The following is a 16395-nucleotide window of genomic DNA, read 5'->3' as shown; positions in this document are numbered from 1 at the left end:
TCCACAGTCACTCTCAGACATGCACAGAGTGGCAAAAGACTCACCGGAAGGGCGCCTGGGTGGCTTAGTCGGTTGGGCATCTGACTTTGGTTCAAGTCATGATCTCTCAATCCATGAGTTTCAGCCCCACACTGGACTCTGTGCTGAAGGCTCAGAGCCTGGAGCCTGCTTTGGATTCTGTGTCTCCCTCTCTCTCTGCCCCTATCCCACTTGTACCCTGTCTCTCTCTCTCTTTCTCTCTCAAAAATAAATAAACATTAAAAAAAAAAGACTCACTGGAAATGCACATATACAGCTGAGATTGAACAAGATAGTGCTGTGCCTTCCCGTTTTACCACTCATATTGCAAACAAATGCCCCTCGTAGTCTATTTAGTGCTAAGAGTTTTGCATGTTTATGCTTTTTCTTGGTAATTTTTTCTGTTTAAAATAGCCCCAGGCATAGTGCAGTAGTTGTGTTATGCTCCTAAGTGCAAGAAGACTATGATGTGTCTTACAAGGAAAATACATGAGTTAGGTAAATTTCATTCAAGCATGAGTTATAGTGCTGCTGGTGGAGAAGTCAGGGTTAATAAACCAAATATACACTGAGGCTGCTGGGTGACTCAGTCAGTTAAGCATCGGATTCTTGATGTCAGCTTAGGTCATGATCTTACGTTCATGAGATTGAGCTCCACATCTGGCTCTGAGTTGACAGCACAGAGCCCTGCTTGGGATTCTCTTTCTCCCTCCCTCTCTCTCTCTGCCCCTCCCTGACTCTCCCTCCCTCTCTCAAAATAAAATACACATTTAAAGAAATTTTTTAATGTATACTGAATAAGGACCTTCTACTCGTGATTGGCACCTGAAGTGAAAAGCAGTCTTGCGGGACTTAGTCCTTAATCCAGTTAGATAGTGTCAGAATTGAGTTAAACTGACACCAGCTGGCCTCACAGAATTGTTTGGTTGTGGGAAGAAAAATAAAACCCACACGTGTGGTAACCAGAAGCGTCCAAAGTGAAATGTCAGCTGTATGAAAATAAAGGAAACACACAAAAGATGGAGAATTGGTTTTTTTCCCTAACAGAGGGAACTCTGTTGCATGCATCCTAGTGAAAACAAAATGGGGAAGAAAAGAGAAAGAAGAAAGGAAATGGAGAAGACATTTTCTAAATAATGTACAACTAGGATAACCAACCTACAAAACCCACCAAAATCTACTCACAAAATTGTGTAGACTTACTGTTAAGAGATCTATCTACCCCACAAGGGTCCTGAATCCTGTCCCTACCAGAAAAAGTTCCTATGGTTTCTCATCAGATTAGAGAAGCACAAACTGAAACTCTTGTTCCTATGTCCACTTTCAGTCTCACGAAATTAAAGTCACAAAGGGGGTTCATGAAAAATGCACCTGCACTTGGTTTACTTCCCTTTCAGTCTCCTATCTTTGGCTATCCTTCATACATACTATAATGGAAAATTAATAACCAATAGGGGTGCCTGGCTGACTCAGTAGGAAAAGCATGAGACTCTTGATCTTGAGATCACGAGTTTGAGGCTCAAGTTGGGTGTAGAGATTACTTAAATAAATAAAACTTTTAATAAAGAAAATTAATGACTGGTAAATCAATAGAATATTTAATTTTCTTTAAATCACTCAGATTTGAATGATTTATCATGTCAAATTTGCTGATTTCTTTCAAGATCCAGGTATAAGTGCAGCAAATATTTGTTATTTTGATGGGATAAACAGGTTTTTTTTGTTTTGTTTTATTTACTTTTCAACTGAATTGTTTTCATTCCTGGGTGGCTTTGGTCTTCAGTTTGTGTTCCTACTTGGTTTTACTGTAACTATGCATATAATTCGGCAGTTATACTAGAGGAAGAAGAGAGTACATCTAATCTACATCCTTGAGGGCCAAAGATTAGGGTTTGATTTGACAGAAAGGACATGACTTAACAATTGGAAAAGAACATTCTGTAAATTATTTATTCAATGTCCAAGGTGCGAGCATGGTTGTGATATAATAGGCGATTAGAAACCTCATGATTTTTTTGGCATAATAATCACTAACATTTGTTGAGAGCTTATGTACATGTGTTAATTTCTTCCTAACAATCCTACAGAGTGCAGGGATTATTTCCCAAACCAGTCATTGCCCAGCCAGAAAACTACAGACCATTGTAGGTACTTCAAACAGGGTATTTAATATAAGGACTTGTGGTTACAAAAGTGTTGGAAGGACTAGAGGAATCTAAAGGGAGAAGATAATATAATGGCAGGAGACAAAATTCCCTTGAATTGGAAGAGAAACATGGAGAAGGGTGTTACAAGAATGGGCAAGTGTGCACCTGTCTTTGAGGCTGCTTAGCAGGAATGTAGGAACTCACAGGCCTGCAGTTGCTGCTAGAACCAATAATCTCACTAGAGCCCACAATTGCCAACCTTCCACCTCTCATCTCCATTGCCGGAGTCACCAGAGTTGTCTGCTGCTAAGGGAGCCACAAGCTAAATGATTCCCCTTTCAATTTCTGTGTGTGTGTGTGTGTGTGTGTGTGTGTGTGTGTGTGTGTGTGATATATATATATATATATATATATATATTATATATATATATATATATATATACTATATATATATACATATATATATATAGAGAGAGAGAGAGTTTTAATATTTATTCTATTGTACAATTTTTGTCTTTTTACTTTTAAAATAGATTCACAATATCAGGCACTTGGCTGCCTCAGTCAGTGGGGCATGCAGCTCTTGACCTCTGGGTCATGAGTTTGAGCCTCACATTGGGCTTAAAGATTACTTAATAAATAAATAAGTAATAAACAATAAAATAAATTTGCAACCATTATGAACAAACTGAGTTCCAAATGAAATCTGATTCTCTTTACTTTCACTGTCCATTAGCACACGAGCATACCCCTGTGGCAGAATCTATCCAGAGTTCTATCCAGAACTTTACCGGAGAGAAGGTCTAGAGAGTGTGGTGCCCAGGCTTCTGACAGAGAGATAATAAGGAAGGATGGGAATGGGCTTAAGTATCGATAGATAAAATCTGACACAATCCCCATTTTGCAGGTGAGGAAATGAAATCACAGAGTTTAAATAATTTTTGTACAGTCACATTGTTTAGTTGCAGAGCTAGGATTCAAACTCGGTTTTCATTGAAGTCCTTAAGGACAGAAACTTAGTTGTATATTTATTTTTAATTCTCTCAGACAAAACAGGCTAAAGTTTCTATGATCCCGAAATTTTTAATTTGGCCAGGTGAATACAAATTGCCATCACTGAAGATGTACAATTATCAGTAGTTCATAAAAGGTTTTAATATGACTGACTTTGAAATATATATTCAAAACTTCATTCTTTCTAAAGCATCTAATCTCTGCTTAGATGTTTATAATTAGATATTTAAAAGAAACAAGACAGAAGATAACCACATAAATCTCCCCAAATTTTCCACTTTATACCACAAAACAACTAGTGCATCATAAGAATGGACAGAAGTCATCCAGAAACAGGAGTGCTAGTTGCAAGATATTTTCAATCATTTCCTTCCTGATATGAAAATCTAAGGAATACAACTGGAAGTACTCTAATTGGTTTTAATTGCTTTATAATCTTTAGAAAGGCAGGAGTCAGAGGACTCCTATGTGGCTCAGTCAGTTAAGCATCAGACTCTTTGATTTCTGTTAAGGTCATGATCTCACAGTTCATGGATTTGAGCCCCATATCGGGTTCTGCACTGACAACATGGAGCCTGCTTGGGATCCTCTCTCTCCCCCTCCCCTGCTCGCACATGTACAGGAGAACTCTCTCTCTCCTCTCTCTCTCTCTCTCTCTCTCTCTTTGAAAGACAGTAAATAAACATTAAAAAAAATAAAAAGTCAACACCCTTTTCAGCTATTCATTCATTCATTCATTCATTGGTGCCTCAAACATGTGTTCCAACAAGCATGTAGCAGGCACTGGAGATAGAAACAAAGCCATGGTCTAATAGAGAAAGAAGACAGATAAATTGTTCCTTTTTTCTGCACTACTAACACCTATAACATTTCTAGCCATCTTTAAAACTCAGCTCAAGGGCTACCTTTTCAGTGCATCATCTTTCTGTTTGCTTCAGTAAGAATTAGTCTTTTTCTCTTCCATGTTTCCAGGGTATATGAGGAATCTCCTAGCGGCTCTTACTGTGTAGTAACTATGTAACTCTCTCATTGCTTCTGTTTCTCCTTGCGCAGCATCTGTAGTAGGAGCGAACTCCATGATAAAGACCTCACCTTTTGGAAATGGAAAAGAAACTCTCACTATTGTTGGTGAGAGTGTAAATTGATGGAATCTCTTTAGTGGGAAATTATATATCTTTCAAAAATGTAAATGCACATACTCTTAGCTTTAACAATTAAAACTCTGGTAACCTATTCTCCAAAAATATTCATCAATGTGTAAAATAAAAGAATACTCATTGGGAGCATTGTTTCATAAAAACAAAACAAAATTTAAAAATTCATAAAAACAGAATATCCATCAACAGGGGAATAATTGAGTAAGTGGGATAATATGGAGCAAATTAAAAAGTATGTTGTGGACTCCTATGTCCTGATATGAAAACATAAATAGAAAAAGCAGAATACGACAAGTGCAATGAAGTTGCATTTATGTAAATCAAAGAGATTACCTCCAAGGAGTGAAAATAGGATAACTGGGTGTTCTGGAAATTTTGGTTTTCATTTTTATATTTCTATATTTAGAGGGTTTGGGGGTTTTTTGTTTGGGGGGATTTTTTAACCATAGGAATGCATTATTTTAAGTATATATGTGTGTCTATATATATATATAAATTACATATATAATGTATATATACATACACTTAAGATAATAGTGTCTATCTTTTGTATGCTTAGTATTTGTGTTTCCTGAATACCTTCATTATTCAATGTTTCCTAACACTAGATTAAGAAAACAGAATATAATTAATAGAATTATATGCACTAACATGGAAATCTGTTTTGCTATTTCATTAAGTAAAAAAGCAGGTCATAAAATCACATATAAATTATGTTCCCATTTTGGTTTGAAACTACCTTTTTATTTTTATTTTTCAAAGATTTTATCTTTAAGTAATCTCTACCCAACATGGGGCTTGTGAACTCACAACCCCAAGATCAAGAGTTGCATGCTCCACCAACTGAGCCAGCCAGGTGTCCCTGAAACCATCTTTTTAAAAAGATATGGGTTATGGGGCACCTTGGCGGCTCAGTCGTTTAAGCGTCCAACTCTTGACTTCCGCTTAGGTCATGATCTCATGGTTTGTGGTTCATGAATCATGGTTCTGTGCTGACAGCAGGGAGCCTGCTTGGGATTCTCTCTGCCTCTGTCTTTCTGCCTCTCCTACTCTTGCTCTCTATCTCTCTAAGAATAAATAAAAACAAACTTAAAAGAGAAAAATAAGTATATGTGCTATACTTAGAACAAATTTACAAAGAACTAATACTAACCTATTCAAAACACTTACTTCCAGGCAGTGGAATTAGTAAGAAACACTTTTATTCTTTTACCCTTAATACGTCTATATTATTTCAATTAATCTTTTTTTTTTACAAGTATGTACTACTCTTGTCATTAGATAATAATAATGGACATCAATGAATCAATTCCAACTCTTCACAATTTTCTTGGGTCCTTCTGCCTTAAGCATATTCCATGGTGGGGCACCTGGGTGGCTCAGTTGGTTAAGTGTCTGACTCAGTTTTGGCTCAGGTCATGATCCCAAGGTTGTGGGACCAAGCCTGAGTTGGGCTCCATGCTGAGCGTAAAGCATGCTTGAGGTTCTCTCTCTCCTTCTGCTTTTGTCCCTCTGCCCCACTCATGCATGCTCTCTCTCAAATATAAATGCATACATACACACATAAACACATACATTAATACATAAATAAAATTCTGTGGTGGTGATTTCTCTGCAAACAGGAGGAGGAGCAAATACTGTTTGGACAATAAGTTGATTAATATGGACTGAAGCCTTTACCACAGGCAAGAATGTCCAAATCCATTTGACCCAAATGAATTTTTTCACATGCATATGCATAAAAGAATAATGTGAGCGAGAATTATTTACGATGTATACTTGAAGCAGGAATCATTGCTCAAGGTCCCTCTTCAATCTTCTGCACTCTTTCCTGAGGAAACAATCTAACTGATGGACTATTCTGCCCATTCCCAATACCTGAAGCACTCTCCCACCCTCCTGCGTCTCATTTTGCTCCACTTACACATCTAGACAGCATGTCAGCTTCTTGTATCTACAGAAGTCTTTAAGGACCTGCCCAGATCTTATTTCTACCTTAAGCCTTTTCCTAGATTGCCCTAGACAAAACATACCCTTTCCTATTATGTTCTACTATTTTACTTCTGCTGGTACTTCCACCATTATAGTCTGGGTTGTATTACAGTTTTTGTATGGATGCGTGTTCCTACCAGATTGCAAGTCTCTCAAGATTAGAACATAGCTTACCCTGATTGTGGTATGGCATGTTTCTTTACACATATTAAGCCTTTAAGGGATGCTCTTTGAGATTCACTACATGGGGCTGTTGCAGGTCATTCATCCCAACCACTCCTCACCTCCACCCTCACATATGGTAGGGTCATTGCTGTGTGTTTCTAAAGCACAAGCCGGAACCTACAAAGTGAGAAGCTAATTACAGAAGTACTCCCTCTTTAGCCATACTCATTGTCCTGCAGAAAACATCGAGAAGTATGCCCTCCCACTTCCTCTCTTTTACTCTCCTTATCTGAGACATTCAGAAATGACTCACTTTGAAACTCATCCTGCGAAGTCAAAAAGTGCGAAATTCCATCCATCATCATCAGAAACGCAGAGAGAGGGAAAAGAGAAATGGTTCAGCAAGTTTCCCAAACATACTTCACAACTTGATTGTGGGTAAGAGAGAAGACCAGACTGTCGGTGTGGGGACCTCCAGGCCGGTGTGGGAGCCTTCAGCTACTGTCTCAGGCTTTTGGTAAGAAACCCTGCATCCACCTGGTCACTGGCACTTGTTTCCTTGTTACCGATAATGGTTTGAGGGTCATGGTCCTCTCTTCCCCCATCCCTTCCCCAACTTGTATTGCGTTCATTTTATCCACCTTTCTTTTTCTAAATATCCCACATTCTATTTATCTTTCTTCTTAATAGTTTCATTCAGCACCAAATAGTTAATTTTCATGCCATTTTTTTCTCTCTTAAATTGGCTATGTTTCTCTTTCTGCACTATGATCCCAGCTTCTAGCTTTCCACTATAGTTTTGTTTCTCAAATCAGCAGCCTATTTTTTCATTATGTATATATATATATATATATATATATATATATATATATAGTTTTTTTCATTCCACTTTCTTCTTTTTTTTTTCTTTTATTCTTTTGCTTATTCCTTATTGTTACCGACTCTGTCATTCTATCACTAGTATTTGATTCTGGAATCTACTTTCTCTTCTTATCATAACTGAATTTCAGTTTCAGGATTTTCTTTATCTTTTTAAATACTTTTAGCCAATTCAGTATTGAAAATTAAAGAAGAAAGAAAGGAGCTCTACCAATCTTAAATAGAGGTATCTTTTAACCAAAGCACTTGGAGAAATGTAAAAAGTTATCTTGATCTGAAATACTTTTTTTTTTAACATTTATTCATTGCTGAGAGACAAAGAGAGACGGAGTGTGAGCGGGGGAGGGGCAAAGAGAGAGGGAGACACTGCATCTGAAGCAGGCTCCAGGCTCCATGTTGTTAGCACAGAGCCCAATGAGGAACTCAAACCCACAAAATCATGACCTGAGCCCAAGTGGGATGCAGGCGCCCCCTGAAAGACTTTTTAAGACTGATTCATACATACTTTCAAGACAGATGATATGTGTTATTTAAAATATAGCTCACATCAATGACTCTATTTACATCTTGCTCTTTTCAGTGTTTTTATTTTTAATGTTTATTTATTTTTGAGAGAGAGATAGGACACAAGCAGGGGACGGCCAGGGACAGAGGGAGATACAGAATCCAAAACAGGCTCCAGGCTCTGAGCTGTCAGCACAGAGCCCACAAACCGTGAGATCATGACCTGAGCCAAAGTTGGTCGCTTAACCAATTGAGCCATCCAGGCGACCCTCTTTCCAATCTTTATTACTTCGACTGGTGCAGTTCTCTGTACCTTTCCCTTTATTAGCAATACCAAAGGCTCTTTAGTTCTGTGATTCTATCTAGTAAAAAGAGTATTGGTGTGAAAGACATTGGTTCTAAGATCTCAGAACCCTCCGAGTTGTGAATATGTGAAAGTAACCTAATTTGTTGAGTATCAGTGTCGAAAACTGTAAAATAAAACTAGAGACAAGGAAAGATGATTACTGAGTTTCCCTTTAGCCTTAGCTTTCTCTGATTCTACCCTTCTCTCAATATTTTATGGATCTCCGCATTAACACGGAATATGGAATAGGACAGTGGACCAAGATAGCTGCCGTGGACAACAGGGAAGAAAGGGATCCTGATAGGACTTGAATATTTGAATGGGTAAGGCTACAGAGAGGGGAATGAGAATCACTTCTTCTTTTTTATTATTTTGTTAACTCAGTTATTTTAACTTCTGCTAATCATGTAAGACCCTACGACAACATTTGTTAGCTCAGCAGAATGACTTTGAAGTCACAAAAATATTTTGGGATGCTATGAAAGGAAACATAAAATGCTATTATAGTCCATAAGAACTGGGAACTAGAAAACAAAAGGGAAGTTAGAAGAGACAGCATCTTTAATGGATTAATGGATAGGAATAATAATTTTAAATTTAGTTTAAAAATGAAAAAAAGTAATCCTCCAAAATGAACATCCATCCACTGAAGTAATCCTTGATCTTTCTGTCATCATATAAGGCATTGTGCTGAATTCTGTAGAACAAGCACTTAGGAACAGGGTTCATCTTTACTATCATGAAATTTAAGGCCAGCATGATAGATAAGATAGCCACAATAATAATTATAATACAAGACAAAATGTTTCATTGTACAAATAATATGAAAGGGGATTCAACATACACACAACACAAATTTAAGAGAGTGAAGAACTGATTTCTGTTTGAGACTATAAGAGGAGGTTTCAAGGAAGAATAATATTTGAGCTTGTTTTTGAAAAATTCCTAGGATTTCAACATATAGAGATTAAGGATGCAAGACGGAGAAGGTGAAGGTGAAGGGCATAATTCCAGACAGAAGTAAACAACATGAACCAGCACAGTGAGTTGTTCAGGGAAGTTGTAAGGTAGGGTACACTGATGGGAGTCATTAAGGGAGAGTAATATCACAGAGGTCAAGAGAACGGACTGGTGGATGAAGACAGAATAAGATGTTGGGATTTGTTTGTTTGTTTATTTGTTTGTTTGTTTATGTGGGGAGGGAGCAGAGTGAGAGAGAGAGAGAGAGAGAGAGAGAGAGAGAGAGAGAGAGAGAGAGAGAGAACCTTAAGCAGGTTCCACAGTCAGCTCAGAGCCCGATGCGGAGCTCTATCCCACAACCCTGGGATCATGAACTGAGTTGAAATCAAGAGTTGGAACTTCAACCAACTGAGCCACCCAGGCATCACTGGATTTGTTATTTATAGGTAATTTTAGGGCAAAAAACAAATTACAAAAGGTTAAAAAATTACAAAGGGTAAAAATGAGTGGTAAGAACCACAGACCCTGAAATAAGCTCCTTGAAAAAGAGAAACTATGCCAAACAAAGAGACTTAAGAAACATCATATCCTGGGGCACCTGGGTGGCTCAGTTGGGTAAGCCTCAGACTCTTAATTTCGGCTCAGGTCATGATCTCTGGGTCTGTGGGATCAAGCCCCATGGGGTCAAGCCCTGCATCTAGCTCTGCACTGACAGTTCAGAGCCTCCTTGGGATTCTCTCTCACTTTCTCCCGCTCTCTCTGCCCCTCCCCCACTCATGTGCATGCACATACGGGTGATCTGTTTCTCTCCCTCTCAATTCAAATCTCTCATCCTAATGCAAAGTGTGATCCTAGATTGGATACAACTGTAGACAAATCAGCCATAGAAGATATTTTGGGGATGGTTGTAAAGACATTGGTTGAAGACTGAACATTCCTTAAGGTACAATCTTACTATATGATATGGAGACTAGCTGAAAAAAAAAAAAAGCAGTTTAGAAAACAATATGCACGCCAGTTCATAGCAGCATTATTTACAACAACTAAAAGGTGAGAGCAATTCACATCAAGAGATGAATGGATAAATAAAAATGGAATATTATTTAGCCTTAAAAAGGGAAGAAATTCTGACATATTCTGATATATGCTACAATGTTGAAACTGTTATGCTGAGTGAAATAAGCCAGATATCAAAATACAAATGCTGTATGATTCCATTTAGATAAGACATCTGGAGTAGTCAAATACATAGTAAAAGAAACTAGAATGGTGTTTTGCTGGGGGCAGAGGGAGAGAGAAGTAGGAAGTTGTTGTCTAATGGGTATAGAGTTTCACTTTTACTAGATGAAAAAGTTCTGGAGAGTGATTGCATGATAATGTGAATTTACTCAACACTGCTGAGCTTTATACATAAAACTGGTTACAACAGGGGGCACCTAGGTGGCTCAATCGATTGAGTGCCTAACTCTTGTTTTCAGCTTGGGCCATGATCTCACAGTTCATGGGGTTGAGCCCTGGGTTGGGCTCTGTGCTGACAGCATGCTCACTCTCTCTCTGAAAATAAATAAGTAAACTTTAAAAATGTTTATCTTCTAAAAAATGGTTACAATGGTAAATTTTATATTATGAGTATTTTACCACATTTTTAACATGCATGGAATAATCTAATTTCATTAAATTTTGATTTACAAAAATATTCATACATATATACACATACATATGTATGTGCATATATTTAGGATGATATATTAAAAAACCAAACCAACAAGAAAGAAATGATGAGTGATAAGGAAATCAATGCAGAGAGGGTAAACAGCTCTTGAGAAATTTGAAAGCAAGAAGAGAAAGATGAGGTATCTAAAGACATAACTGAATCCAGTGCATATTTTTTTGTGGTGGTGAGTCCTTCAAAGGTCTGGTGGAGGGAATGGATGAACGTCTGCCCTCAAAACAATGAGAATATGTGAAGTTAAAATCTTGAATACCATTTCAGGTGGTGATGGAGCTTCTCAAAGCCCTTTCATGGATATAAAGTTGGGAACCTCTGGTCTAGAAGTTATTGTTTGTTGGAGTGCCTGGGTGGCTCAGTCAGTTGACCATCTGACTTCGGTTCAGGTCATGATCTCATGGGTTTATGGGTTCGAGCTCCACGTTGGGCTCTGTGCTGACAGCTTAGCACCTGCTTCAGACTCTGTGTCTCCCTCTCTCTGCCCCTCCCCTGCTCACTTTCTCACTCTCTCTCTTTCTCTCAAAAATAAATAAACATTAGAAAAATTACTTCAGTTAATGATTAATAACTGCAAAAAAAAATAGAAGTTACTGTTTGTCACTTAGCTTATTTGTTTTTAATAGGGGATACCAGGCGAAGAAAGGAACCAGTGCAGAATGAGAAATTGGAAGTGCCAGAAAGAGGAGTAATGCACATAGATAGGGACTTCCAAATGAAACTATGACTTTGATACACATTTAAATTGATATTATATTTTCATTGCCACAGAATGTGTTTGTGCAGTCCAGGGTGAAGTCAAGGAATACAAACTAGGGGCGCCTGGGTGGCTCAGTAGGTTGAGCATCCAACTCGATTTTGACTCAGGTCATGATCCCAGGGTAATGGGATCAAGCCCCACACTGGGCTCCACTCAGAGCACGGAGCTTGCTTAAGACTCTCCCTCTCTCCCCTGCTCTTCTCACCCTCGTATGCATGCTCTCTCTCTCTAAAAAAAAAAAAAAAAATTTAAGAAAGAATACAAACTAAAACCATGTGAGGGCTTTTGTAGTTCTACATCATAATGTGGGAACATTGTAATTCTAAGAATACGTTTTAAAAACATAGTTTTAGGGACGCCAGGGTGGCTCTGTGGTTGAGCATCCGACTTTGGCTCAGGTCATGATCTCACAGTTCATGAGATCAAGCCCCGCATCTGGCTCTGTGCTGACAGCTCAAAGTCTGGAGCCTGCTACGGATTCTGTGTCTCCCTCTCTCTCTCTGCCCCTCCCCTGCTCATGATCTGCCTCTATTTCTCAAAAATAAATAAATGTTTAAAAAAATTTTAATAAAAAATTAAAAACATAGTTTTAATATTTTTGTTTATATTTTTATAGAAGTTTAGCAATGGAGTCTTTCTCTGCTGAGACCAACTCAACTGACCTATCTTCACAGCCCTGGTATGAACCCCAAATAATCTTTTCCATGGTCATTCTTAGCCTCACTTTCTTATTGGGGTTGCCAGGCAACGGGCTGGTGCTGTGGGTGGCTGGCCTAAAGATGCAGCGGACAGTGAACACAGTTTGGTTTCTCCATCTCACGCTGGCGGACTTCCTCTGTTGCCTCTCATTGCCCTTCTCCCTGGCTCACTTGGCTCTCCAAGGACACTGGCCCTACGGCTGGCTCCTATGCAAGCTCATCCCCTCCATCATTGTCCTCAACATGTTTGCCAGCGTCTTCCTGCTGACTGCCATTAGCCTGGATCGTTGCCTTTTGGTACTCAAGCCAATCTGGTGCCAGAATCACCGAAGCACGGGGACAGCCTTCACTATCTGTGGATGTATATGGGTGATGGCTTTTGTAATGTGTATACCTGTGTTCATGTACCGGGAAACATTCACTATAGGCAACCATGAGATGTGTGGCTACAATTTTGGCTTCTACGGCTCATTAGATTCAGACCTTGCCTTTGATCTACTGGGAAATGGATCTCTTGACAACTCCATTGTTCAGCTGCCTGGAGAAATGGATGACAGATTAGAGTCTTTCTCTGACCGAACCAATGATCCGCCTTGGACAGCCACCACTATCCTCCATTCTCAAACATTTCAAAGACCTTCTGGAGAGTCATTCCCTGTAGATTCAGCTAAATTATCTGGTCAACATCCACATTATAATTTATTGAAGGCTGCTAATGAGGTCTCACCTACAGTCCCCAGTGGGCTTCCCATTGAAGATCACAGAGCTAACCTACTAGGTTTAGAGCTTTATTCTAGTACTTCTAACAATTCCTCATACATGTATGAGCTATTCCAAGATTTCCAGGATTATGATTTAGGCCAATTTCCATATGACAATTCAGTACAAAGTCCCCTGCTGGCAATAACCATCACTAGACTAGTGGTAGGTTTCCTTCTGCCCTTAATTGTCATGGTGGCCTGTTACAGCCTCATTATCTTCCGAATGCGACGGAGCCACTTCAGCAAGACTCGGATCAAAACCTTGAAAGTGGCCATGGCTGTGGTGATTGTCTTTTGTGTCTGCTGGGCTCCATACCACATTGTTGGAGTCCTATTACTGTTTTTTGACTCAGAAACTCCCTTTGGAGAAGCTCTGGTGTTTTGGGACCCTGTGTCCATCGCTCTAGCCTCTGCCAATAGCTGCTTTAACCCCTTCCTCTATGCCCTCCTAGGGAAAGATTTTAGAAAGAAAGCAAAGCAGTCCATGAAGGGCATTCTGGAAGCAGCGTTCAATGAAGACCTCACACAGTCTAGCAGTTGTCCCCAAAGCAAGGTCTTTTCGGAAAGAAACAGTATCAGTACATCTGTGTAAAAATATGGAACAGTTGACCAAAGGGCAGGTTCTTAGGTATTCACCTAGTGCGACATGTTTCTAAAACAATAAGGGATATCGTGAGCAGGGGGTTTCAGAAACCATCAAAGAATCAACCCAGAGGTTCTCAAAGTATGGTCCCAGTCTAGTGGCATCGGGATCACCTGGAAACTTGCTGAACCAGAATGTCTGGGGGCGGGGTCAGGAAAGTGTTTGTGTTTTAACAAGCTCTCCTGTTTCTAATGAATGCTAAATTTGGAATTGTTGTAAAAATTAGTCTAGTTCTATCCCAACCTAAACTAAATGACATCAAAGAGAACCTAGTCTGTTTCAAAATGATTTTTCCACCATGATATTTTTTAAATTTTTTTAACATTTATTCATTTTTGAGAGACAGAGTGTGACTGGGGGAGGGTCAGAGAGATAGGGAGACACAGAATCCGAAGCAGGCTCCAGGCTCTGAGCTGTCAGCACAGAGACCAATGTGAGGCTCGAACTCACAAACCATGAGGTCATGGCCTGAGCTGAAGTTGGATGCTCAATTGACTGAGCCACCCAGGTGCCCCAAAATTTTGTCTTTAGTATTGTCTGAATCCCCACCCACCCCCACCCTTAAATTCAATTTCAAACCATTTCATCTAGTCTTTCCTGGGTGAAAGATGATCATTTATTTGTGGCTCTGATGTGGTGGTAGTGATGTTTTTAAATGAAAAGAAGGTACAAAAAAGAAAAAAGTCTATGAAGACAAGCAGTTATGAGATGGAGTCTGGAAGCAGAGTACAATGTCAGATGCTTGCTATGTGCAATACTACTGGATACAGGACATGGGAATTCCAAGTTTCTAATATTACAATGAAACAGGCATCTACTATGTAAAGACAGGCTGCTGAGGCATCTGAAAACTTACTCATGAAACGGCTTGTATGCTGTGCTTTGCAGAGTTTTCTATTTGTTTACTCAGTCTGTCTACTGAAAGAACCATCTCTCTTCCATTCCTTTTCTTAAGCTCTATTTCCTTAATCCCACCCCACCCTGGCCTCTAAATCTTCCCTATTAGACTTTGTGCATCTAATAACCTGTAATTTCTTAAGATTCAAATTGCTCCCCTCCTCCTGCTTGAAACTAATAGCTCCTACAAGAAACTCATTTTAAGTGAAAAGACAAAGAGGGTGGAAGACAGAGAAGCAATCCCTGAATTCATTGCCTGATGACTGAGTACCTGCCCCCCCCCCCCCCAACTGGGAAGATCATCACGCTTTGGAAAGCATGGTCACAGGTGTGCATCATTCACCATTTGTATCTTTGGGCTTTTAAAAATTATTCTTTATCTTTCCCAAAGTAATACATGCATACTGAAATGTCAGAAGTTTCCTGCCCCACTCCGCCCAACCAGTCCCTCCTCCTACACCTGTCTCCCAGAAATAACACTTGCAACAATTTTAAACGTTTCTTCTGATGTTTACCATGGTAAGTCGTGTGCTTATGCAGCTAGTTTTTATATACATGATAAAGGAACTTCTTGTTTTAGACAATGAAGAATTTTAACCACATTCCTAATTTTTGTTTATCCATCATCCTAATATTCATTAACCATCATATGTTAATTTGCTCACGACCACACATCTTCTTCTCCTCTGTGGCTCCATTCCAACCATATATATATAGCTTTCCTTCCATCCTCCTTTCATTCTTAAAAAAATTTTTTTAACTCTATCTCCTCATTTTTTTGTGTATATAAAACTGTATGTATTAAACTTCTAAAATTCAGGTTTCTTTGTACTATAATATAGCCTCATCTTAGTGGAATATAATTATTTAATCTAAAAAAAGAGAAAATGAGCTGTTTTAGACTTGCAAGGTACTATTATTTGTTCCATGGTTGAGGTGAGGATCTAGATTACAAATAAGTTAAAAAGTATTAGGCAGAAAAATTTAAAATCACTGGGAATTCTTCCAGTCATAAGGTAACAATGTCCAACATGATGTAAGATTTGCAATCGCACCTTCCAATGTAACCTGCTTACGTATTTGATATGAATAAATGCTTTCTTTCTTGTGGTTCCTTGCAAGGCTGTGATTCATGGATCCTCTTAATTTTCTGACACATAGAATATCTCATAATCTCGAGGCGCCCGGGTGGCTCAGTTAATGGTCTGACTCTTCATTTCAGTCCCATGGACCCTGAGATTGAAGTCCTGCTTTGGGCTCTGGGATGGGGATGGATCCTACTTAAGATTTTCTCTCTTGCCTATGTAGCTCAGTCAGTTAAGCGTCTGACTGCAGGTCAGGTCATGATTTCACAGTTTGTGAGTTCAAGCCCTGGATCAGGCTCTGTGCTGACAGCGCAGAGCCAGGATCAGATTCTGTGTCTACCTCTCTTTCTCTGCTCCTTGCTCACTTGCAGACTCTCTCTCTCTCACTCTCTCTCTCTCAAAAATAAACATTAAAAAAAAGTTTTTTTTAAAGATTTTCTCCCTCTCTCTCTGTCCCTCCCTTCCTGTGTATATATGCATGCCCTCTCTCTCTCTCAAAAAAAAAAGTATATATATATCATAACTTCTAAATAAACAACAAATAAATCTTGTAGCAGGTGGCTATAGGCTTGCTATAATGGCAGTTAGCTAGGCTTCTGGAAGTCCCAACATATGTCATAAGACCGTGGGTAGAATTCCCAAA

The 16395-nt window shown here is 39.0% G+C and overlaps 1 protein-coding gene across 3 annotated transcripts; it reads left to right on the top strand.

Annotated features, from left to right (window-relative positions):
• Positions 1 to 6724: 6724 nt before the first annotated feature.
• On the top strand, positions 6725 to 14123 carry C3AR1 (complement C3a receptor 1). 3 transcript variants are annotated; one of them, XM_029955729.1, is made up of 4 exons: positions 6725 to 7010; positions 8472 to 8545; positions 11176 to 11297; positions 12285 to 14123. In XM_029955729.1, exon 4 carries the CDS (start codon positions 12295 to 12297, stop codon positions 13717 to 13719), a length of 1425 nt encoding a protein of 474 aa, XP_029811589.1. In that variant the 5' UTR covers positions 6725 to 7010; positions 8472 to 8545; positions 11176 to 11297; positions 12285 to 12294; the 3' UTR covers positions 13720 to 14123. The 3 variants fall into 3 exon arrangements, with proteins under 3 accessions (XP_029811589.1, XP_029811590.1, XP_029811588.1); XM_029955730.1 differs by lacking the exon at positions 8472 to 8545; XM_029955728.1 differs by lacking the exons at positions 8472 to 8545; positions 11176 to 11297.
• The last annotated feature ends 2272 nt before the right edge of the window (positions 14124 to 16395 follow it).

Source organism: Suricata suricatta, chromosome 10 (genome assembly GCF_006229205.1).
Source record: "Suricata suricatta isolate VVHF042 chromosome 10, meerkat_22Aug2017_6uvM2_HiC, whole genome shotgun sequence".
Classification (NCBI taxonomy): Eukaryota; Metazoa; Chordata; class Mammalia; order Carnivora; family Herpestidae; genus Suricata; species Suricata suricatta.
The sequence above is the reverse complement of the archived record's forward strand: the minus strand, read 5'-3'. Positions and strand labels throughout refer to the sequence as shown.